This window comes from Scyliorhinus canicula, chromosome 4 (genome assembly GCF_902713615.1).
Source record: "Scyliorhinus canicula chromosome 4, sScyCan1.1, whole genome shotgun sequence".
Classification (NCBI taxonomy): Eukaryota; Metazoa; Chordata; class Chondrichthyes; order Carcharhiniformes; family Scyliorhinidae; genus Scyliorhinus; species Scyliorhinus canicula.
The window spans coordinates 48,789,829-48,815,760 of record NC_052149.1 but is presented as its reverse complement, the minus strand read 5'-3'; the positions used below and the strand labels follow the sequence as shown (position 1 = coordinate 48,815,760).

The following is a 25,932-nucleotide window of genomic DNA, read 5'->3' as shown; positions in this document are numbered from 1 at the left end:
TTTGAAGCAATAAGTACACTAGTAGTAATGACAGTTGAGACAAACTGAATTTGCTTTATGAACTACATAGCCATGTGACTCAACATTTTAGTGCAAGTCAATTTAGAAATTCAAATTATGTAAACATTTCAAGTCTGTAAAATGCTAATGGGTTTTAAATTTGTAGTCGGCCTCTAAACCTTGTTTTTCACCTGACTGCTCTCTGCTATGTTATAGACTTCTGAGGAACATCTAATGTCAGTGAATAAGATAGTTACAAGAATATGGTTGAAAAGCTGGATGGAAAACCTGTCTTTCGTTTTAGCTTTCGCGGAATACGGGTGAAAACCTTGGCCTACAATGTTTTCTCCATGTGCCAGTTCACCTGCACCTTTTGCAGGGGGCGGGGGTTGGCGAGAATACTGATAAGGATTCGGGAGCATTGGATTTATTTGTGAAAAAGTTGGTTTAGATAATAATGCTGTGTATTTAAAATGTTTGCCAAATGCTTCAATTGTAATTTAGTGCATACTACCAAACTAAGATGGAAATGATTCAAATGGCTTCTTCCTGTGCTGTGTTATTCTATGACTTTATGCAGTGGTTAATACATGTCCCATTTGTACCACATTTCCAGATTTAGTTACAAAATCTGAAAGAATAAACCTCAGCAGAAATTCCTGCATAGTTGAGATATCGTATAGGTTTTTGCATGAGCATTTTAGTCATTTATGCCAAGCTGCATTTATAGCAAGCAATAAATAACATAGTTGCAGACATGTAGCTGCTTTTCTTTGTTACTATATTGCTCTACAGGTAACACAAAAATTGGATCATAATTTCAGATTACGTTTCTGGTGAGAAGAAAAGAACTGTATCGATTGATGAATTAGAACATTTGAAAAGTATTCCCAAACAGTAATGCTGATGGATTATTTTTTGCACTGCCAGTAATAGTTGTGGGGGAGGGAAGAGGGTTGCAACTATTAAGACATGTAAAATTGGCCTCATCAATTTGTTCTTTTTTCAAATACAGTGATTGCAAATTGGACTGCAGAGGTTTTCAGGTGTTCAGCTGCTTGTTATCAAAACGCTGAACAATGATTCAAAGGGAAATAGTTGGGATAGGTTGAACAGTAAGAAAGTGTTGATGGATAGGCCCTGAGTAAAGCAAGACCTTTATCGCGTGAATGGCCATTGAGATTTATCAGAGAAAGTGATATAGTTCCACACATTAGCGATGTACGGAATAAAGGATTATCTATCTTATATTTCCAAGCGTTTCTTATATATGAGAGAGAGAGCTGAATGTGGTGTCCCTAACAGCCGCTGCTTGCTATAATGCTATTGCACTTTATTGCTATCCTCTATGACGTCAGAAACATACGATCCTCATGCTGCACTCTGATTGGCTAGAACGCTGTCTCCATTCAAAAGGTTAATACTGCCAGGAGCTTCTGATATAGGGCTTAAAGTTCAGCAAATGCCGAGTTCAACCTCATTAGCAAGCATGATACCAAGGAGTGAATCCGGCACACAAAGGAACTGACAATGCATGAAGTAGATATACTGCATTTAGTAATGCATGCCAGACTCCTATCAGAAAATTTGCCATAGACGGTAAGGTAGTAAAAATACAGCATTCTGAAATATCTATTGAAATGGAGAATGCCAGTTCCATTACAAAGAAGTTGGGATTGAAACTTTAAAATGTGTTGTTGGAAACATAAACATTGATTATCATAAAATAGATTCGTATTCTATGAAAGTTGAAAATTGTTTGTTGGATATTTAGATGGAATTATAAGCGCATTGTTTTATAAGCGCATTGTTTTTTAACATGTATAATATAATCTGCATTTTTTCCCCCTTGAGCTGTTTTGCTAGTTCTTTAACACTGCTTTCCCTGGTTACCAATACTGCAGGCTTTGCTTGGCTAAAAGTGTTACCAAAATAATCATCCCTTCTTCCCAGTCAGTATTCCTTATGCTAAATGCACCAGATTATACGGACCAAAAAATGATGTTTTGTAAACTGTGTTCTACCTGATTTTTCCAAAATGACTATCTCTCCACTCAGTAATGCAGTTAACTCAGGATAGTTTCACATATGTCACATCAGCCAGACAATTCCCACCCTGTCTCATTTTAGCCAGCATTGCGAGGGCTGTGTTAAAATTAGGTAATAGTGAAATTATGTGATTGCAGGGTTAAACCTCAAAATTACAGTTTTGAGGAATTGTTCTGCTAGCTATCTCTGGATGTTCTGAGGAAAACTGGCACTGTTTCAGATAGTGGGCCTGCCACTCATTGCCTTCTGAAGTATTTAAACATTTCTGTTTCTGTTACTGCAGATGGACTGCTGGAGTCTATTTATTTTAAAAGGACATTGCTGGTTAAAATTGAGCAACTGTTGACGTTTGGTGTACTTTTCAAGGTTTGCTGGTATATTTTGATGGACAAACCAAGAGCTTTGACCCAAGCGTTCAGTGAAATATAGAGGCATATTTTATTGGGAGTTCTGATCTACCTTAACTTTAAATGTTAATATTTATAACAAAACGTTTCACTGCTTCATTCAATATAACCAGCTACATTTTGGAGCAAAGGTTTAAAGGATATGACATGGATAGTTGGAATAACTAGGTGCGTGATGAAATATGAATCTAACAAATATATGAATTAATTAATTAATAGGATCATAGAATCCCAACAATACAGAAGGAAGTCATTTGGCCCATCAAGTCTACACCAACCCTCAAGATCATCCCCGAAACCCCACCCAACCATCTTTTGGACACGAGGGCAATTTAGCGTGACCAATCCACCTAACCTGCACATTTTTGGACTGTGGGAGGAAACCGGAGCAGGCGGAGGAAACCCACGCAGACACGGGAAGAAAATGCAAAGACAAGGCCGGAATTGAACCCAGGTCCCTGGCACTGAGGCAGCAGTCCTAACGACTGTGTCACTGTGCCATTCCTGCCCCTGGGGCCTGAACACACTGTTCATTAAAGACTGGACTTTGACATGTCAGCTGTGGTCCCCATTCACATTTTATAGGGACTTTTAGAATGGGTATGAATGTCCAGAATCCATTTCTTTGGGAAGAATTGATGCACTACTATCTTCGAGTGGACCAAATCCAGCTCATAATAATAATAGCCCAGAGTGTGTTTGTCATAACCAAACTACAACCCCACCTTGATGACATCAATTACCTTTAAACAGTGAAATAGATCTATGTAGAATTCACACACACAGGAGATCGCCCATTCCTGATGTAATCCTCAGAAGGAATGTGGAGGCTTAAGGGACGGAGTGAAGTGTTACCAAATGGAGAACAGGAACACGTGCTTCTGGATGGTGTGGTCAGTTTGGACAGAGTTTATTTGTCTCATTTGTTTTAGGGTGAAATGCACATTTTGTTTTGTCATTCATTGGGGCTAAATTCTATCTAATGAAAGACTTGGACCAAAGCCGAATTAGACCAACCCACCACCACATGCAGTATAATTTACTCACTTGGTGTCTTCGATGGCTGCCGTTTTGTATGCATTCAATGTTTAGGGACTGGTTGACTTGTGGCGATTCTGAACTGATGGCTGCCAGTTTAGGAATTGTATCTGCTTAAGAGTGGGCACATTCCTCAGACTCTAATGCTTCCCTGAAACAACTTATCATAGTAAATGTAGTTTTTCTATTTAATTTGTGCAGTATAGCTTATTAAGAAAATAAATGACTGAAGGCCGATCCAGTTGAAGCAAGTGTTACAGGCAAGTCTTATTTCAACATGGTAACATGAGGCCATGCCCAAGGTTTCTGCCCACCTGTACATTTCTAGTACATCTGTTGTGAAGTTGGAGACATCTGCAAAGCGTATGCTCTCTTTTGGAATAAACTTGGATGTTGGCGCGAGTTGAAAGCCTTCAAAATTCAAATATTTCAAATTGTTCAGTCATCCTCATTGGGCCAAAACGGTGATGTGCCTACCACATTGTGAATTCAGTTAAGCTCAGGACTGCAATGATGGGAACATGGAAGGCACCTTTCAATCCACAATCTTTTGAATTGGTGAGCATGCCAAGAGAATATGAAGTTTTCTTTGTGGTCATTGGTTTAAAATTTTGGGCAAGATAATCACGAGTCAATATATCTTTGATGTAGACTCCGCATTTAAACTTGGACACCTACCTTTTTTATACTTTCAGCACTCAAATTTTTAGAACGTTTGTTCCCAATCCCCTTGTGGTCCATTGTCCTCTGCAGCTAAAGAAGAATACCAGACAAAAAGATAATTGGGGCAGGGGTGGGAATAGTAAAAACAAAAAATGCTGGAAAAGCTCAGCTGGTCTGGCTGCATCTGTGGAAAGAAACAGAGTTAACGCTCTGAGTCTGTATGACTCTTCAGAGTGGGTGGCAATAATGTTTCATTTTGCATCAAAAGCCACAATGAAGTTCTTTTGAATCTTATATCCTGATGATCCTCATGTGCATTGGGTAGGCAAGAAACAGTTACTTTTTAGTAAATTGATTCAATTCACTTCTATTGGAATGTATATTACGATGCAATTATTAAAGCATCCTCGAGTCAGATGGTCTCAATCCATAATACCTGATTTTCGAATTCACCACTATTCTTTTTTTGTGGCTCATTAATCCTGACAGTGACTAAAGGGGATACTTCAGGTTAGCCATTCTACCATCAAAAGTTTTAATGTGTTATGGGCCAGGGTTTAGAGAACCCCAAAGTGTATCATGGAGTTCACCTGACCCACAACCTTTAATAGATTGTGGTATGGGGAGCACTCCACAGGTGTGGTACAGCAGAAATGGAAAAATATTTTTTAAAGCAAAACAATGTTTATTCTATGAACTCCCGTTAACCTTTTTAAAACATACAGTGAACATCTTAGCAACCATTAATTCAAATACAATCCCCAAAGAATACAACACCAAGTAATCCTTTAAGTTTTCGTTTTAACATCCATAAGACTTAAAACACCTTTTACCAGAAGCACATCAGGTTAAAGTCACTACGATTATTAGTTTTAAATCACCAGGATTGATTTACAGTCTTTAGATTCGAGAGAGAGATTCATATACCTTCTGGATGTGACTGCAGCTATCAAGCTCTGAAAATGAAACTAAAACACGCCCTGCAGCAAACAGCCTAAAACAAAAGTAAAAAGCTAACACAGTCCAGCTCCACCCACTCTTAGACATCACTACAGTAATAAACACCCATTTCTTAAAGGTGCTCTCACGTGACAAATGGTAAAAGTTGTGTGATATTTTGTACTGTTTCACTTCTTACAAAAATAGTTCAATCAGAAGCCTTTGGTTTCAATCTTAAATAATTGTCCCAAGTATTTTTCCAGAATGAAGCCCAGGACTGTCATCTCATTCTGAACATGAGGGAAGAAATTTGCATAGAATACTTAGTTTAAATTAGCTCCTAGCTCTATTTAAGAAAGAGAGAGAAATACAGCACAGAACAGGCCCTTCGGCCCACGTTGTTGTGCCGAACTTTTATCCTAGGTTAATCATAGAATTTTGGACAATTTATCATGGCCAATCCACCCAACCTGCACATCTTTGGACTGTGGGAGGAAACCGGAGCACCCGGAGGAAACCCACGCACACACTGGGAGGATGTGCAGACTCCACACCAGTGACCCAAGTCGAAATCGAACTTGGGACCCTGGAGCTGTGAAGCAATTGTGCTATCCACAATGCTACCGTGCTGCCCTTAAGAAGAAATTAATCTACACTCCATTATTCTACCCTAATCCATGTACCTATCCAGTAGCCGCTTGAAGGTCCCTAACGTTTCCAACTCAACTACTTCCACAGGCAGTGCATTTCATGCCCCCACTGCTCTCTGAGTAAAGAACCTACCTCTGACATGCCCCCTATATCTTCCACCATTTATCTTAAATTTATGTCCCCTTGTAATGGTGTGTCCCACCCGGGGGAAAAGTCTCTGACTGTCTACTCTATCTATTCCCCTGATCATCTTATAAACCTCTATCAAGTCGCCCCTCATCCTTTTCCGTTCTAATGAGAAAAGGCCTAGCACCCTCGACCTTTCCTCGTAAGACCTACACTCCATTCCAGGCAACATCCTGGTAAATCTCCTTTGCACCTTTTCCAAAGCTTCCACATCCTTCCTAAAATGAGGTGACCAGAACTGCACACAGTACTCCAAATGTGGCCTGCCCAAGGTTTTGTACAGCTGCATCATCACCTCACGACTCTTAAATTCAATCCCTCTGCTAATGAATCCTAACATAACATTTCTAAAATGTGGGGGAAATATTGCAATGATTTGAAAAAAATGGATAGAAATATATCATAAATTACATTACAGTGTGGTGAGACATAACGGAAAGGCCTGAAGTACCCATAGAAAGAGCATTTTTGTATTCAGCAAGAATGATTTTTAGGTTGAGAATTTGTAACCATAGCAATTGCCAAATTAGACTAACGGTATAGAGTTCCATTGGACAACATAGTTGTTGAGACATAGAGTAATTATGGCTTTTAAATCCAATTATTAAAAGGCAAGGCAATTAGATTTTTTTAAAAAGCCGATCATAACATTTTCATAAATGGTAAGCTTTTTAAAAGTGTGTACAATTGAAGAGTCTATTTGATTAGCAGTGAATGTTGTTCAACGTGTTAAATGTTTAAGGGATGTTAAATACTCTTCTCCAAGGTTGAGTGTAGCAATGCAGCAAGATGGAAAGTTCAAAATGTTAACCCTGCAAGACTGACTTTTGGATTAAACTGAACTGGATTAGTATCTTTCTCCTTGTTCTGGATTAATGCATTTAATGTTTGAACAAACACGGAAGTTTAAAAACAGAAAATGGTGGAAATCATCAGCAATATTGATTGGCATCTGAGAGATTTTTTTTTAAATGTAGTAATTTACTGGATGTGGGTGTCGCTGGTTAGGCCAGCATTTGTTGCCCATCCCGAGTTAGCCTGCAGAAGGTGGTGGTGAGCTGCTGCCTTGAACCGCTGCAGTCCCAGAGGTGTAGGTAAACTCCGTGTTGTTAGAGAGGGGTTCCAGGATTTTGACCCAGCGTTAGTGAAGGAACAGCGATATGTTTCCAAGTCAGGGTGGCGAGTGACTTGGAGGGGAACCTGCAGGTGGTGCGGTTCCCAAATATCTGCTGCTCTTGTCCTTCTAGATGGTGGTGATTGTGGGGTTGGAAGATGCTGCCAAAGGAACCATGGCGAGTTACTGCAATGCCTCTTGTGGATGGTGCACATGGCTGCCACTGTTCGTCAGTGGTGGAGGGATTGAATGTGGAAGGGGGAGCAATCGAGCGGGGTGCTTTCTCCTGGATGGTGTCGAGCTTCTTGAGTGTTTTGGATTGATTTTATTCAAAATAAGGGCAAGATGCAAAATGTTAACCTGCATTTTTATTTTGGATAGTAAGCTTTCTAGCTATTTTACCTTGAGATGATCAAATTTGTGTGTCCTTCTACTGGAAAAATTATAGGGTAGCATGATATCAACTCGAAGATCATCATGTTATATATATTTGATAGAACAATGTCAAGTGGATTGTAATTTCTTGCTTTCCATCAACCTGAGATGAAGCTTCCTTTGCTTTATAAATGAGATTCAAAAATCTGCTGTATTGTAGGGTAAGTTTTGCGGAGTATTTTGTGGTGTGATTGAATGAATTCAAGTATCCTGTGGTAATACTTATCATTTGCATGTGGAGAGGCTAATATATATATTTTTTAAATTAGTGGATTTGGCCATCTACTAAATATGTTTGAGGGATAGGCTAGGCAAGACTCAAAAATGTAAGTTTCATGGTTCATTTTAGCACACAGTTCATCCAAGGAACTACATCAATAGAAAGGGAGGAACCGCAATATAATGGCCAGTCTTTGCTGCAGTAACCAATCCCAGCTGGTGCAGTGATAAAGGTGCTACAATTGGACTCCGAGCCTCAGTTTAGAGAACAGGAAATTAACCAAGTGACGACTGCTGACCTCTGTCCTGCGATCTCTGATAGAAGTGTGTGTGGATACGATTTTGAAAACTAACTTGGGTTTGGCTGTGATGACTCTGCCATTAACGTTCATTTTGAGCACTGCAGCATGAAGATTGGCTATTTGGGAGAAGGACTAACACAAGTTGGTGCCTTCAAGGGTCAGGGTACAAAGATAACTTAATTGGGGGAGGGGGTGATGGTGAATATTATGCAAGAACTAAACATCAAAGTACTGTTAGTTTTTATCTTTGCATTTGACTCGGGTGCTTAATATGTTGGGGAAAACTATTGTGCCCATTGCTGAGTCTGGCACTTCCTGCTTTAATACAGGGTAAGGCACTCACAAAACTATTAAGATACCTCAGCAGTATACTATACATCCCTGCTGCATCTCCTCCTGGTAAATTTGCCATTAAAATTATGATTAGTTTTGTTCTATGGATTTACATTAATTTGGTTGTGCCGTTGCCATATTTCATATTGAAGGGGTAGCTTATCAGCATGAACAAAACTTTGAATTCCTATATTTCAGGTGAAAAGTGAAGTACGGTGGCACAGTGGTTAGCATTGCTGCATCACAGCGCCAGGGACATGGGTTCAACTCTGGCCTTGGGTGACTGTGTGGAGTTTACAAGTTCTCCCCCTGTCTCCTGCAGGTGCTCCAGTTTCCTCCCACAGTCCAAAGGTGTGCTGGTTACATGGATTGACTATGCTAAAAGAAATTGCCCTTGGCGTCTAAAGATATGCCGGTTAGGTGGAGTTACGGGGTAGGTCAGGGGAGTGGGCTTAGGTGGGGTACTCTTTTTCAGAGGGTTGGTGCAGATTCAATGGACTGAATGGCCTCCTTTTGCACTGTAGGGATTCTATAGATTCATATTGAGATGTAAAAGATATCGGTTTTTTGCTAAATTTCATAGCCTGGTAGTTCAGAAAATATTAATGTTTATAACAATCTGGAAGTTTGCTTCCGACATGACTGGTGATCTGTTGTCAGTTGTCTTCAATGAATTTGGCCAGTTCTTGGATAGCTTGCTAAATGAAATGTTATGTCTTGGAACACTGGGGGAGCAATCAGAGATTTCAAATCAAGGTAAAGATGTGCAGCAACAGGTTGGATGTAAACATTGCCATTTCTTTCCCAATGCAAATTTAATTTAACCAGGCAGTTCCACAAAAATGGAAACTTGCTTCATGTATTGAGGATCCATATTCAGATGCAAATAGATGGGGAAGGGTCGGGAAAATGAGTTGGAAGGGAAACCCAAAAAGAAAATTATCGTGACCTTGTAAATTAATCTTTCAGGTTTACCAAGTAAGAGCAACGTTCATTCATGCCATTAATTCTTTCCTAATTTTTTTTTTAGTGGGGATTCCCTATCAGTTGTGAGAATCTATAATGTAATGAAACTGAAGCTACATTACAGTACAAGCTACTTGTGGTTATACAGCTTTTTAGAGGCCAATAATAAAGAGGTGATGGTTATCATGAATAAGACAATCCAGCACATTATTTGAATGAGGGCAGGCCCTTTTGAGAACCTCAACATGTTCAAGCTGGCTTATGATACTTGATATCTGGTAGTTGTCTACATTTGACACTTCTTATATTTAAAGCCTTAGAGTACAACCGTGACTCCTATGTCAGAATTCTACACCATAATGATTTTATATCATTGGGTTTCGCATTAACTGAGAATTGTATTCCCGTCTTGAAATGACGAATACTTTCAGTTCGGTTGTGTTTAACCATCAAGTGATCTGTGTACACAAGATCAGTGTCTTCACTGATTTTTAAATACTGAAAACTGCAAAATAGTTGTGGATAAAAAATTCTGAAGTACCCAAAATTTGGACCACTTTGCAATACTAAATATGGTTCAATTTAATCTTCAAACTTCAACATTATGTCTAACTTATTTTAACTTTATTAAAATACTTTTCAATTAAGCCACTGAATTGAATCAACTACAAACCATTTTCATAGGCACAGGAGTAGGCCATTCAGTCCTTTGAGTCTGCTCCACCATTCAATTAATTAGATCATGGCTGATCGAAATCTTAACTCCAACCTGCCTTGATCCATTAACCCGTAACACCTTTGCCTAATAAAAATCATCTTGAGTTCTCTGCCCAAAGGCAGATCATTGGCGATTATTTGTCACACCTTGGCAAAGTGCCGTGATTTTTTGATTACAGGTAGGGCGAGGAGGCAAGCCCAAGTCTACCTCAGCCAGAACGGGAATTGATCCCTGTGCTGTTGGCAGTTATCTGATCCACATGCTAGCTATATAACCTACTTCTAAGAGCTACTAAAAGGGATTGTAAATGGAAACTTACAAGAGACATCAAAATCAATAAATAGTTTTATAGGTGCACAAAGGGAAAGCTGGTGGTCAGGAACAATATTGGCTTGCTAAAGACTTTCAATGTAGGCAAGTGTGAGGTTATCCATTTTGGACCAAAAATAATAGATATGGGTATTTCCTAGATGAAAGAGACCTTGGGTTCAGGTGCATAGATCTTTAAAATGCCGCCCACAAGTGCAGAAAGTAATCAAGACGACGGCTGGCCTTTATATCTAGAGGACTGGAGTAGAGTCATAGAATTTACAGTCCAGAAGGAGGCCATTTGGTTCATCGAGTCTGCACCAGGCCTTGGAAAGAGCACCCTACATAAGCCCACACCTCCAACCCATCCCCGTAACCCAATAACCTCACCTAACCTTTTTGGACGCCAAGGGCAATTTAGCATGGCCAATCCACCTAATCTGCATATCTTTGGACTGTGGGAGGAAACCGTAGCTCCCAGAGAAAACCCATGGAGACACTGGGAGAACATGCAGAATCCACACGGTGACCCAAGCCGGGAATCAAACCCAGGTCCCTGGCGCTGTGAAGCAACAGTGCTAACCACTGCAGCGCCGTGCTATCCTACCCAGCCATGATCTCATTGAATGGTGGTGCAGGCACGAGGGCTGAATGGCCTGCTCCTGTTCCCATCTTCCATTAGCCACTCTAATTATTTTGAACCTGTTCACGAGGCTTTAATGATTTCATACTCTTAAATCTCTGCTCTTCCAGAGTTGCTAGATTTTCGCTGTTTAGAAAATACTCCCTGATCATTCCCTCTTGAGTTCAAAGTAGATGACCTTGCACTTCCCCCACATTGAACTTCACCGTAAGTAAGTGGGTATAATCTATTGATGCCCCGTTGTAACTTTCTTTTCCAATCTATTCCATTTAATTTGCTAATGGAATTAAGTTGGATGCCACACTTAGATACATGATTCTCCGTACCTTCTTCCAAGCCATTTATAAATATGGTGAAAATTGCAGACCAGTATAAATCCATGGGAATGCCACTGGTCACATTCTGCCTATTATCCTTGCTCTGTCTCCTATCTCTTAGCCAATTCCTTATCCAAACCAGTATGTTTGCTTCCCAATTCCATGCGCTTACAGTCTCTGTTTTATCTGGAGCTTTGTCAATGACTTGTGAAGTTTGTACAAATGACATGCTTGGACAAAAACAAAGAAAATCAACCCAAGTTAATTAATATAAATCCCACTGGGGAAACTGGGAAACTTAAATTCAATTAATGAAATAAAATCTGGAAGAAAAAAATGGTGGCTATCAAACTACCGAATTGTTGTAAAAACTAATTTGATGAAATTCTATCCTTGCCTGTCAGATCTATATGTGACTCCTGAACCATTGTGGTTGACTCTAAACAGCCCTCTGAAATGGCCTAACAAGTCATTCAGTTTTATTCAAAAAAAAATGGCTCATCATTCAAGGGAATTTGGGGATGCTTGCAATAAATGTTGGTCTGACCAATGATGTTGCAAACTATGAATGACTATGTAAAAATGTTTTAAACATAACTTGCCCTTTGCAAATCCATGCTGTCTCTTTCTGGTCGGCTACTATTTGCCCAAATTCATTGGTATCACTGTTTCTAATAAACTTGCACAACTGATATTAGACTTGCAAGCTGTAATTTCCTAATTTATCTCTCATGCCCTTCTGAAATAGTGGAATGTCATTAGCAATTTGCCAATACAAGGGGACAATTCCAGAATTGCGGCTCATGGTCTTCCAAAACTCTAATGCTCTAGACCCCGAGAGTGAGGAGGGTATTCCTGGAGCGAAGAAGGGAGGCAGGCGGTTTGGCGTTGCCCAACCTGTGTGGGTATTACTGGACTGCGAATGTGGCAATGATTCGCAGGTGGGTGATGGAGGGGGCAGGTGCCGCATGGAAGAGGTTGGAGGTGGCGTCCTGTGTAGGTACGAGTTTGGAGGCATTGGTGACGGCCCCGCTTCCAATCCCCCCGGCAAGATATTCCACGAGTCCGGTAGTGGTGGCGTTCCTCAAAATCTGGGGGCAGTGGAGGTGGCACAGGGGGGAAGTGAAGGCCTCAGTGTGGGCACCGATACGGGGCAATCACCGGTTTGCACCAGGGAGAATGGATGGTGGGTTTTTGAGTCGGCACAGGGCAGGCATCAGGCGGATGGGTGACCTTTTCCTCGATGGGAAGTTTGCGACTTTAGAGGGGTTGGAGGGGAAGTGGGGCCTCCCACTTGGGAATGCTTTCAGGCATATGCAGATTAGGGCGTTTGTTAAGTGGCAGGTGGCGGAGTTCCCGCTACTGCCGCCTAGGTGGGTGCAGGATAGGGTGCTCTCGGGGACCTGGGTCGGTGAGGGGAGGATCTCGGCAATTTATCAGATGATGCAGGAAGAGGAGGAGGCCTCGGTGGAGGAGCTGAAAGCGAAGTGGGAGGAGGAGCTAGTGGAAGAGATTAACGATGGGACGTGGGCGGATGCCCTGGGGAGGGTGAACTCGTCCTCTTCTTGCGCACGGCTCAGCTTAATTCAGCTGAAGGTGCTGCATAGGGCGCACATGACTGGGGCCAGGATGAGCCGGTTCTTTTGGGGGGGGGGGGGGGGAGGAGAGGACAGGTGTGGGTGGTGTTCGGGAGGCCTGGCGAACCACACCCACATGTTTTGGGCATGTCTGGCGTTGGAGGGGTTTTGTCCAAGGTGGTCAGTTCCAGGGTGGAGCCGGGCTGGGGGCTTGCGATCTTTGGGGTAGCATCGGAGCCGGGAGTGCAGGAGGCGGGAGAGGCCGGTACCCTGGCCTTTGCGTCTCTAGTAGCCCGCGCAGGATTCTTAGCGGAGAGACGCGATGTCCCCGAGCCCGGAGGCCTGGATCAATGACATGGCCGGGTTCATCAGGCTGGAAAAGGTTAAGTTTGCCCTGAGGGGGTACGTTCACCTGGGGGGGGGGGTGGGGGGAAGGGGGGGAATGTGGGGTGGGTTCGGGGCTTGTTAAGGGCTTGCGACGGTGTGTTTGCTATTTTCTTCTTTCTTGTATTATTAGTTATTAATTTATTACTTTGTATTGGGGGGGTTTCTTTTTCTGTTTCTGTTTAGTTTTACACCTTGTTTACTTTAACTGTTGGGAGAAAATTTGTTGTTGCAAAATTTGAATAAAAATTATTTTTTTAAAAACTCTAATGCTCTTAGCCAATTTCCTCACCACCTTTTAATACCCTCGTGTGGAAACAGCTAGTCCCAGAGATATGCTAGTCCCAGAGATATGCTTATCTTAAACCTTGTTAGTTTTCCATGTCTTTTTAAATAGCTCGGCCTGTTATCATCCCATCAGTCCGCTCTCAATTATCAGCAAAGTAATGAAGCTATCATTGACTGAGTTGTTAAGCGACACTTAAGTCAGAAAAAAGTCACCCATTGGTGTTCAGTTTGGGTTCCGTCAAGGCCACTGAGCTCCTGACCTCATGGCCTTGTACCAAACATGGACAAAAGAGCTATATTCCAGAAGTAAGAGTGACTGACTTTGTCCAGGGCAGCATTTGACCAAGTGTGGCATCAAGAAGCTGTGGCAAAACTGATACCAATGGGAATTGAGAGGGGGATCCCCCTCCATTGGTTGGAACCATATCTAGCACAAATGACAATGATTGATTTGTTGGAGGCCAATCATCTCAAACCCAGGATATTGTTGTAAAAAATTCTCTTGGTAGTCTCCTAGGCCCAACCATCTTCAGCTACTTCATTAATGACCTTCCCTCCATTTTAAGATCTGAATTAGGGATGTTCCGTGATGATTGTATAATGTTCAGCACTGCTCACTACTGAGACACTGCAGCAGGCTGTTCCATATGCAGCATGACCTGGACAACATTCTGATTTGGGCTGCACGTTTCCAGGCAATAGTCATCTCCAACAAGAGAGAATCTAGCCATTTCCTCTTGAAATTCAATGATATTACCAACACCAAATTCCACTCTTATCAACATCCTTGAGTTGCCATTAATCAGAAAATTAAATACCGTGGCTACAAGAGCAGTCAGAGGCTAGGAGTCCTGCAGCAAGTAACTCTCCTCCTGACTCCCCAAAGCCTGTCCACCATCTACAAGGCACAAGTCAGGAGTGTAATGGAATATTCCCAACTGCCTGGATGAGTGCAGCTCTTAATAACATTTCAGAAGATTGACACTATCCACGACAAAGCAAATCTTGATTGCATACACCACCTTAAATATTCACTTCCCTCCATCACCAATGCACACTGGCAGCAGTGTGTACCGTCTACAAGTTGCACTGCAGCAACTCACCAAGATCTCTTTAACATCACCTTCCAAACTCTCAACTTCTGTCACCTAGAAGGGCAAGGGCAACAATTACAGGGGAACGCCACCATCTGCAATTTCCCCTCCAAGCCACACATCACCCTGATTTGGAATTATATTGCCATTCTTTCACTGCTGGATAAGGACCCTAGAATTCTTTATTCTAACAGCACAATGGGTGTACCTACTACACATAGACTACAGTTGAGTAAGTTGCTCACCACCACCACAACTTTCTTGAAGGTCAATTGGGAACAGGAAATAAATTCTAGCTTATTGAGAAATGCCCTTATTCTATGGAAGAGTAAAAAAAAATCTAGATAGTTCCCTTTTGTTTTTCCTTTATCTTGGGTCACATAGCATTGTCCTATGATCATTTATTCAAGCACACTGAGTTTATGGCTTTTCAAAGCAAGACACAACTTCAAAAATAAATTGTCATATAAGGCTTAATTTAGCACTGAAGCTAGTAAACCAGTACACAAGACCCTTTCGGAATGGGCAGAAAGTGTAATTAATTGCTCTGCAATCCACTGTACAGTTAGTTAGTGCAGTAGTATAGTCTGATTCATTTAACATTTTCCTTCAGTGAGGAAAATATAAATTCAAAGCCATAACATGTGACCTCCTCAACTCACTCCCTTTCCATAAGCAGAGTTTTCTAAGGTACATCACCATGTTTATACATCCATGCTGATTATACATGTCAGGAGTGTTCTGGTGAATGGAATTCAGTAAACATTTGATATAGCAGTAACAGAATCTCATTAGTTTCTCCTTTTTTTTGCATTGGATCTAATTTGTTCCTTCCCTTAAGTTAATGTTTCAGGTCAACGACCTTTCATCAAAACACGGGAAAGTCACTCTGTTCTCTCTCTACAGATGCTGCCTGACTTGCAGTATTTGCAGAATTTTCTGTTTTTATTTCTAGACTTACAGCATCCATAGCATTCTGCTTTTCAACTAGTTCCTCTCCTTGAATGCAAACTCCTGCCACCTTGTTTTTAACAATAATAATATTTATTGTCACAAGTAGGCTTACATTAACATTGCAATGAAGTTGCTGTGAAAAGCCCCTAGTCGCCACATTCCGGCGTTTGTTCGGGTACACAGAGGGTGAATTTCTGCTCATCTGAAACATCCATTGGGTAGTTTATGGGTCAATTTATCCAAGCACCTCTTACCCACTTTGTAGAGTGTCACATAGATAAATTAGTAAGATAAAAACCTAACAAACCAAAATTGATACAGTAAATCAACATCCAAATTGTACACTACATGTGCTGGTGAGTCTCCATTCTATTCATACACAAGTATTTCACTGGAGTGAAAAATAAATATCAAGGACTCTTTGGTTTCTCCTATATTCATATTTTGTCTCTTTCTGTTGCAGCTCTTCCTCCAAAGCCACCTAAACCCATGACGTCAATAACTGCCAATGGAATCAAAGATAGTGGAAGCATATCTCTACAAGATGCTGAGTGGTACTGGGGAGATATCTCTAGGTCAGTCTATCATTTATGCCTGGTGGACTCCTATCATCTGTTGAGATGTCGCTGCCAATTTTGCTTAAAACTAATTTACTTGGTAATTAAGGGCCTCGGCCTAATCCTGCGGCTAAATTTAACTGAAATAACGGCTTAAAATCAGTTTTGTATGCCAGGCAAAAAATCTGTCAAATCGGATCAATTGAATCAAGCAATATGGCTATTTTTTTTTTAAAAGATATTTTCTGGCAAGCAGCAACTTTCCTAATGAGCCTCCATGCAAGATCAAGCAGGAAAGTAATGCTAGTTATCAATAAGAATTTTCTTAATTAGGAAATGGAAGGATGAGGAACAGAAAGATAAAATTATGCAATATTATATAGGTGTTAAATGCAGTTGAGTAGCAGCAATGTTTAATTAATATTTGTATTAAAAAGTAATCAGAATAGTGTTGCTAGTCCTGCCATAGTGGCAATCTAGCAAATTGGGTTTTAAGTGGACCAGTTTTGCAGGGTGAAAACCGCATGTTCGCAAATGTCAACTTTCCAGGTCTAATCACCACTTTTTTTTAATCTATAGGGAAGAAGTGAATGACAAGTTGCGTGACATGCCAGATGGTACATTCCTTGTGCGAGATGCTTCCACCAAGATGCAGGGAGATTATACTTTAACCCTCAGGTATACAATAAGTTAGAGTATTGAAATATGTTTTGTCAAAATGCTGGATCTATTTCAATCTGTTTATTGAGCAGGACAGGCATTGTTAATTGTGTTTTTTAAAGAATATTTTTTATTCTCCTCTTTCACATTTTCTTCAAAATTTACACCAACCAGTAAACAGTAATGAATACAATGTCAATCCCCTTATTAACAACAACGATCCCATCCTTCCACTAATCCCCAAACAACAGCCCACATGACAACATAAACATCAAATAAAAAACCAAAAAGGAATCGGGAATCGCCCACAGTCAACATTGATATATTTTTTATATATATATATATATAATATATATATATATATAGTCCACCCCCTCGCTAATGTTCAAGGCCATCCAATCCCCGAAAGTATACAATGAATGACACCCATGAATTGTAGAATTCCCCCCCCCCCCCCCCCCCCCCCAACCACGCTCCCCTTCACTGGCCAGCCTAAACTAGCCAGTGTGGAGGTCTATGCCCCAGCCTCGCTCTCCTCCAATCCCCTCCCCTATGCCTGGTCCCAGGAGAACAACAAAATCCCCTTCAACGCACAACCCCAGTGTAAACACACAAACCCCCAAAGAACCATCATTACAAAGGAAAATCCCAACTCTTACCTTGTCCAAATAGACAACGTCGACTCATTTAGCACATTATAGCACAGAAAAGATAAAGCTACATACACTCCTACAAACCCCCTACCCTCGGTACAAGACCAATCCTCAGTCCCAATTCTCAATTCTGTCCCAGTCCTTCTGCCTTCACAAACACCGCCGCCACTTACACCGCCTCAAAATAAAAGTCTTTGGATTTGTAGGTCACCCTCAACTCAACTGGGTTTACTATGCTGCAGCGCATCCTGCTGTTATACAGTGCCGTCTTCACTCGACCAAAGGCCGCATCCTCGCCAACTCCCCCGTAAAGTCCTGGTATATACGTATACCAGCTCCAGCCCACTGCACCTCCTGCTTCTGCTCTGCTCAACTCAGGATCTTCTCATTCACGTGTACCTAGGGAAACAAGTAGTCACTGCTTTTGGCGGCTCATTCGCCTTTGGTATAGGCCTCCATGTCCTATGGATCCAGTTCATACCGAGAGGGATCTTCCCCCTCCCCCAACAGGTCCGCCAACATCTTGGCAAAATACTCTGTCGGCCTCGGGCCCTCCACCCCTTCGGGCAGACCCACGATCCTCCGATTTTGCCGCATAGATCTGTTTTCCAAGTCCTCCATTTTGGCTCGCAGAGCCTTGTTGGCCTCCACCACCCTCCGCAGCTCCTTACCCATCGAGGTGAGCTGATCACTGTGTTGCGACAAGGCCTCTTCCACTTCCTTCAGTGTCTCGCCCTATTCCGCACCTCGGCTGATGCTCTCGATAACGCCCTCCTCACCAGGGCAATCGCCTCCTCCACCAGCACCTTCAATACTGCCACCATCTCCTTCCTCGTCACCTCGATGTGCTTTGTGAACGTGTTTTTCAAGTTCCACAACCACCACCTCGGTCATCTTTTCTGCCATGAGCAGTGCGGACTCACCCGGAGACCCAGCCTCTGCCTTCCTTCCAGTTCCTGAGCCGCGACCCTTCCACTCGATTGCAAACCTTCATTAGCCCCCTTCTTCACGGCTGTTTTCCTTTGGGTTTTGGACATCTTTCTTCCTTCTGTCTTCCTGCACTTAGTTAACCAAAAATTGCCCCTGGGACCGGTTATTAAATTCTAAAAAATTAAGCCTCAAGCAGGAGCCCTCCAATGTGCGACCTCCTCCTACATGCCCCCTCTGGAAGTCCCCAGGCATTGTTAATTGTGTTGATATATTTTTTAATTCCTACATTGATCTATACTAGTCACCTTTTGAACCAAGCAAGAAATAAATGCTGCAGCAGTCATCCCCAAATCTCTTGCTCGCTCTGAGAACTACCCATGTATTAATTTGTTTGCTATCCTTACAGAAACTCATGGGGAAATAAATGACAGAAAACAAATGGGAGACAACCATCTGGTTCATCAAGCCTGGCCTGTCCTGGCATGATGTAAATTGCATGCACCATTGCTCCTTCATAGGTTCCTCAAAGAGGGTAGTAAAAACTATAAGCCAATTTAAGGGGGGGAGCAAAGTATTAGGCAACTTCTCTCTCACCCCTGAAGGCAAGAAGTGAAGCTTTAGGAAACCAGATGATTGATGACTCTAATCCCAATCACCCACATGGTTGTCACATACAGGAACTGGTCCAGCTCCCATTGGAATGTCTGCAGTAAATTAACACTTTCTGTAACTTATTCCAGCAGTTGGTGAAACCTGGTAAAAATAAATACCTCCTTGCATTTAACTTAATTCTGCATTGTTAGAACTTAAAAACTATGTCCCCGTACCTAATATTTTTCAATAACGTACGCACATGAACTGAGTCTATCTAACCCATCCATTATTTTACAGATCTCAATCATGTTTCCCAAAACATGAGTTTTTTTCTAATCTTACCCCCAAAATGAGCCATCTCCTCTGAAATAAAAGTAGAAAATGCTGGAAAAACTCCGGCCTGGCAGCATCTGTGGAGAGAGAAACAAGAGTTAATATTTTGAGTCTGTAAAGCTCCTCTTCAGAGCATTTACCTCAACTGGACCCTGTTAAGGGGCCTCTATCACCCACTATGGGAGTGGTCCAAAACTGGACACATTGTTCTTGATGTGGCCCGACCATGGTTTTCTTCAAAGAACGAAGAGTACTTTTTTGTCTTTAATTATCCTACTAATACGTTCTCGTATCCTATTTGTTTTCTTAAAAGCCTTTAGTTAGTGGTCGTATACCTTAAGTGAATCATTCACTATAAGCATCTGGTATTTCTCTCGTTCAGTAAGCTCATACATGCAACCCTCCATGCTTACACTTGTTCCATCTGTTTCATATTGCACGTCTTTGGCAGATGCATTTTAATATAGACATGGGTCTATTCCCCCATTGCATATAAACTTCATTCATTTACAGTCCTTGCATCTGCTCAAGTCTTTGTGTCCTTCATAAACTTGCTGAGAATTCTGCTGATGCGTTCGGCTGGACCAGTGATTTTTTTTTTTTATAAATTTAGAGTACCCAATTATTTTTTCCAATTAAGGGGCAATTTAGCGTAGCCAATCCACCTATCCTGCACATCTTTGGGTTGTGGGGGTGAAACCCACGCAGACACGGGGAGAATGTGCAAACTCCTCACGGACAGTGACCCAGGGCCGGGATTCGAACCCGGGTCCTCAGCGCCGTAGGCAGCAATGCTAACCACTGTGCCACCGTGCCGCCCTGGCTGGACCAGTGATAACGATGCAGTAGTGCAACTACCTCAGAACCAATTTCTGTGGAAGCTACTAGTAACTTGTCCACCCGCAAACTACTTTCTGTCCACAAAGACGTCTGCGCAATTCCTTACCTAACCCAGAATGTTCCTGTTAATCCCACAAGCTCAAATGTACTTTAGTCTTTTGTACGGCACTTCATCGAAAGCCTTTTGAAGGTTTAGTTACACAATATCGACTACCTTGCTGAATAAGTTTACTTACAGTCCTCTGTGATTTCATTAGCAATTAATGTGTTAGGTCAACAATGAATCTTGTTCTTCCTTCATCCATGAAGTGCTTTTCCACAAACACCTCACACTGCAATAAGCCAATGGGTGAGAAGACCATTCACAATCAGTGTGTCTGAACTGAATTCTTTGTACACCTGTGTGAATCAAAGTTTGTGCTTGATTTTAATTTTCTTTAATAATTGATAAATTTCAATTTAATTTGATATATTGATGTCTTGTGTTGTAGGCGTGCTAGAATATCTATATAATGTTAAGATGTGCTTTACATGGACTATCTTACCACTAAATTCTTCAGTCAAATAATTTACCATCCAATTCAATGTATGCATTAGTGACATTCTCTGTCTTTGATTGCTAGTACAGATTATTAATATCTTATTGAGTGATTTCAGTCAGTGTCACATGATATTGATCATATCTGAATTCCCTCCATTACATTTTCAAAGATCAATTATTAGTCAGTCAGAATGTGTTTATTTGTATTATGATCAAATAAGGAAACTTAGTAATGTGTGCAAAAAAGGGAAATCATCTCTACTTCCATATTAAATCTGGTTTGACTGCTATAGAAGTATTTCGTAGCACTGATTTAAAAAAAAAACATTGGCTTGTTAATGTAGCCAATTACCCACCTAACACTGTTCTCCCTCAATTCTCTCCTATTAGTTGATTATAAAGTTTACTAAAATAATACTAAGAATTCTTGAACAATTTCTAAGATTTTTAATTACAATACAAGGTTTTTTGCAAGGTAGTTCCTTTAATACCGTTGATCCATTTTTTAAAAGGGAGATCAGTTGGTGTCCATTAATGGACACTAACAGCATTAGCTTGTATATTGTTTCCAAAAGCATTGACATCCTCCTGATTACTGCCAAGTTGATTTTCATCAAGTATAAGGCTGGATAATGAACAGTGTATTTGGAGAGGACATCCCAGCAGTCCCCAGTCTTATCTTCACTCTGCACCTGCGCACATGCACTTTTAACAAAAGCTGCTGGGAGGTAATAGGTGCTTTTTCACTCCTCACTGCACCCATCTCGCAACTGATCATTGTCCAGAGATGTTGGTGCCAATTGTAACAGCCCAGTTGCTATCTGACGGTAAGAAAATACGTCAGGGCAGATGGGTGAGTTAACCTGATATGTTCTTGACCTGTGTAGTTCAGCAGCAAGCCGTGGGGTGCCTTAATACATTGGGTGTCAGTGGAGATCAATGTAATTTTTTTTTACATAGGGCATAGTGTGTACATAGTGTAGCTGACCCAAAATCTGTAGCAGCCAAATTGTTACTGCTGTCACATCAGTGAACAGAAGATATTTATTTTTAAAAAGTCATAGTCATTTATTGCATGGAAGGAGGCCATTTGACCCATCAAATCCAGGCCAGTGCTTCATATATCAATCCCCTCAGTCCCATTTCAGTGTTTCACCCCTGCAAATTTATTTGTTTCAAGTGCCCATCCAATTTATTTTTCAAATAATTGATCGTCTGTTTCCATCACCCTCCTAAGCAGTGAGTTCTCGATCGTTACGTCCAGCTGCGCAAAACAATTGTTCCTCACATTCCCCCTACTTATTTTGCCCAAAAGCGTTAAATCTGTGCCTGCTAATCCTTGTACCATCAGCTAATGGGAATGGGTTTTCTTAGCGTACCTTATTTAAACCTGTCATAATCTTGCACACTTCCATCTATCTCTTTGCCTCAAGGAAAACAACCTTCAGTTCTTTGACCTAGCCTTGTAGCTAAAATCCTCGTCCCTAGCACCATTCTTTTAAATCTCCTGTGCACTTTCTCAAGGACACTCCCATCATAGGCAACAACACCTCCTCCACGATCATCCTCAACACTTGCCCTGCAAGGCTGTGTCCTCAGCCCCCTACTATACTCCTTATACACCTATGACTGTGTGGCTAAATTCCCTTCCAACTCAATTTTCAAATTTACTGATGACACACCGTAGTGGGTTGGATTTCAAACAATGACGAGATAGTACAGGAATGAGATAGAGAATCTGGTGAACTGGTGCGACAATAATCTCTCCCTCCCCCCCCCCCTATGCCGATACTATAGTTAAGAAAGCCCACCAACGACTCTACTTTCTCAGAAGATTAAGGAAATTTGGTATGTCAGCTACGACTCTCTCCAACTTTTACAGATGCACCATAGAAAGAATTCTTCCTGGTTGTATCACAGCTTGGTGTGGTTCCTGCTCTGCCCAAGCCTGCAGGAAACTACAAACGGTCATGAATGTAGCCCAGTCCATCACACAATCCAGCCTCCCATTCATTGACTCTGTCTACAATTCCCGCTGCCTCAGAAAGGCAGCCAGTGTAATTAAGGACCCCACGGACCCCGGACATACTCTCTTCCACCTTCTTCAGTCAGAAAAAGAGACAAATGTTTGAGGTCACGTACCAACCGACTTGAGAACAGCTTCTTCCCTGTGGCCATCAGATGTTTGAATGGACTTACCTCCTATTAAGTTGATCTTTTCTCTGCACCCTAGCTATGACTAACATTACATTCTGTAGTCTCTCCTTCCTTCCCTATGTATGGTATCCGTTGTCTGCATAGCATGCAAGAAACAATACTTTTTGCTGTGTACTAATATATGTGACAATAATAAATCAAATCGAATCTTGCCTAAAGTGTGGTGATCAGCACTGGACGCAACACTCTTAAGTTGGGGCCTAACCAGAGCTTTCTAAAGATTCAGCATATCTTTCCTGCTTTTGCACTCCGTGCCTCTATTTATGAAGCCCAAGATCACCAGCTTTGTGATACATTAAGACACCAGCCACTGCATTATCTTCATCAACCTTCTCTGTTCCTTCATCAAAGAAAATTAAATTGGATTGTCGAGCACAATCTACGTTTTACAAATCCGTGCTAGCTATCCATTATTAACTCGGACCCCCCCCCCCCCCCATTGCTGGTTATTGTTTCTCAAATCTTAGCCACCACTGACATCAAACTAACTGACCTATTGTTGCCAGGTCTGTCCTTGCACCCTTGATTAAGAATGTCACATTTGCCACACACTAGTTCTGTTGGCATCTATCCTGCATCTAGAGAAGGTTGGAAGAGTATGGCAAGCCCTCCCTCTTTCTCCACCCCCTCTTTTTCTTTAGAAACCTAGGATGTAAACCGTAGAGATCTGACAACTTACACTCTGAGCCAGTCTTTCCAGTACCACCATCTTTCAATTTTCAGCCCATCCACTGCCACTGCTATCTCAGCTTCTACTGATAATGTCAGATTCCTCTTAGTAAACACCAATACAAAGTATTCTACAGTATTCTTTCTCTGCACATCTATGCATGTGTAACCCTCTTTGTCCCTAATAAGACCCTTCCACTTCTTACTAGATGCTTACTATTTACATGTCAGGAAAGTTTTGATTTCCTTTTATGTTGACTGCCATTCTATTTTCAAAATCTCTCTGCAAGTTTCCGTCTCCTCCTCACTTCCTATCTCAGCCTATGGTGTTTGACTTGGTTCCTGTTTGACTGATTCACCTGACATGCATCAGGTATTCTTTATTTAACCATATTCTCAGTATCCTTGTCATCCAAGGTTTCCTAGTTTTGTTTCCCCCTACCTCTCGCCCTTGTTGGAATAGACTTTTTTTTTCTGAATTTAGATTACCCAATTATTTTTTCCAATTAAGGGGCAATTTAGCGTGGCCAATCCACCTACTCTGCACATTTTTGGGTTGTGGGGGCGAAACCCACGCAGACACGGGGAGAATATGCAAACTCCACACGGACAGTGACCCAGAGCCGGGATCGAACCTGGGACCTCAGCGCCGTGAGGCGGTTGTGCTAACCACTAGGCCACCGTGCTGCCCTTTGTTGGAATAGACTTGACCTCTACATGAAGCATCTCTTCCTTGAAAAACATGACATTGTTCCGCTACAGTTTTTCCTGTAATTCTTTGATTCCATTTTATTCTGGCCTCATCCTTTCTTATCCCTGAAATTGGCCCTTTTCCAATTTAGACATTCTACTTCAGATTGTTCTTGCTCTTCTTCAATACCATCCTTGAATATCAGTGAAGAGAGAGACAAGTTGCTGAAGATTTTCATCAGGACAAACACAATGCCAAATTTCAAATAATCACAAGTTATACTACGGGAGAAAAGAGGTGCTGGTTGGTTGGCAACTGGAATCTGGGCTGAGGTGTTGCCATGGAGAAAGCTACAGGGAATTATAAGAGACCCATGTTTCCGGGTAATTCAAAAAAGGCGCAAGGCTTGAACATATCCCTGTGCATGAATGTATGTTGCAAGTGCAAATGAGCCATGCTACGAGTTTGACTGATTATCTTAAATAGTTTTTTTAAGTGTAGCTAATAGGGCAAGCAGGATTGTTCAGCAAGTGCCCTCAGTCATGGAATCACAACTGACGGTAGACATTTTGAATTGAGTTTGTGTGGCTGGTTGAGTACTCTGCTTATTATGATCAGCCAGAGGAACATGTTGTCGGATTCAGTCAGCCAATCTTGGGCATGTGCGGCCTACATACCGACACTGGAATTCCTGCATGACATTGCTCAATTGTGTGTTAAGTAGAACGTCTTTTTGGGCTGACGGCAGCATCTTATTAGTAGGGAAATACCATTAGCATTGCCACTGCAGATCAGTTTGAAGCAGCTTGCTTAACCAGTTGTTCAGATTTTTAAGGTATTTTTCCTTTCCATGGTAATTTGAGGTAGACGGGCACAAGTCCAATTGTGGTGTCCTTTCTTCCATTTTGCAAGCTTTGTGCTACGCAGTGAACAATGATAGCCAATGTTCTGCAATACTTCATTTGCATTCTTTTCCTGTCTGGAGCTTGCAAGGTGAGCAAAAGCCCTATTTACAAAATTGCTAATCAGACCAAACTTGTGGAGCTATATGAATCCCAGAATTATCAGTGAAGGTAGACTTATAGTGGACAGCAGAGGAGAAACTATTAGCAGATTTCTCAACTAGCATGTTGAGGAAAGGCAACACGTTAGGATAGATCGATTGATCTCAAAAGCGAACAGGAGCATGGGATGGAATGCACGGAGGTGTATAAGGAAATCTTTACAAATATAATCGTCATATTGGAAAATGCCCTTCTCGTGAAAAACAATGTAACTCAGCAAATGCTGGACCTAGATAGTTACGCCATCTATTTAAGTATAAATGGTGCCATTGCAACTGAACTTGACTGTGAGTTCATAAGTTTAATGAATGCAAATGGCAGCATATCTAGCTCGCTGTGAATAGTGACACAGCACAAATGTCGATGTCTTCTTCAGCTTTGCATATAGATTACCCATGTCAAACGAACAAGACATTGCAATCAATATGCAGGTCAGCTATAGTTTTGGTGAGCATGATGGATTCCTTCACTGCTAACATGGAAAACTTTAAAGAACTGGCTGCAGTAATGCACCCAACCATTTGGTCAATGGCATGAGGGGGACATCACTTTTGTGTGTCTTATGCAGTTCATACACTAATGGACGTAAGCAGTCCA

General features: G+C 41.5%; 1 protein-coding gene across 4 annotated transcripts in view; it reads left to right on the top strand.

Moving 5' to 3' along the window:
• Positions 1 to 25,932, top strand: part of pik3r3b (phosphoinositide-3-kinase, regulatory subunit 3b (gamma)) — a 647,314-nt gene that overhangs the window by 599,626 nt on the left and 21,756 nt on the right. For 3 of the 4 annotated variants that reach the window (XM_038794197.1, XM_038794200.1, XM_038794199.1), the window contains 2 exons: positions 16,050 to 16,161; positions 16,723 to 16,821. In XM_038794197.1, the coding sequence (XP_038650125.1) occupies positions 16,050 to 16,161; positions 16,723 to 16,821 (211 nt within the window). Of the gene's footprint in view, positions 1 to 1,463; positions 1,600 to 16,049; positions 16,162 to 16,722; positions 16,822 to 25,932 lie in introns of those variants that run through there. The other variant, XM_038794201.1, reaches the window with a different exon arrangement.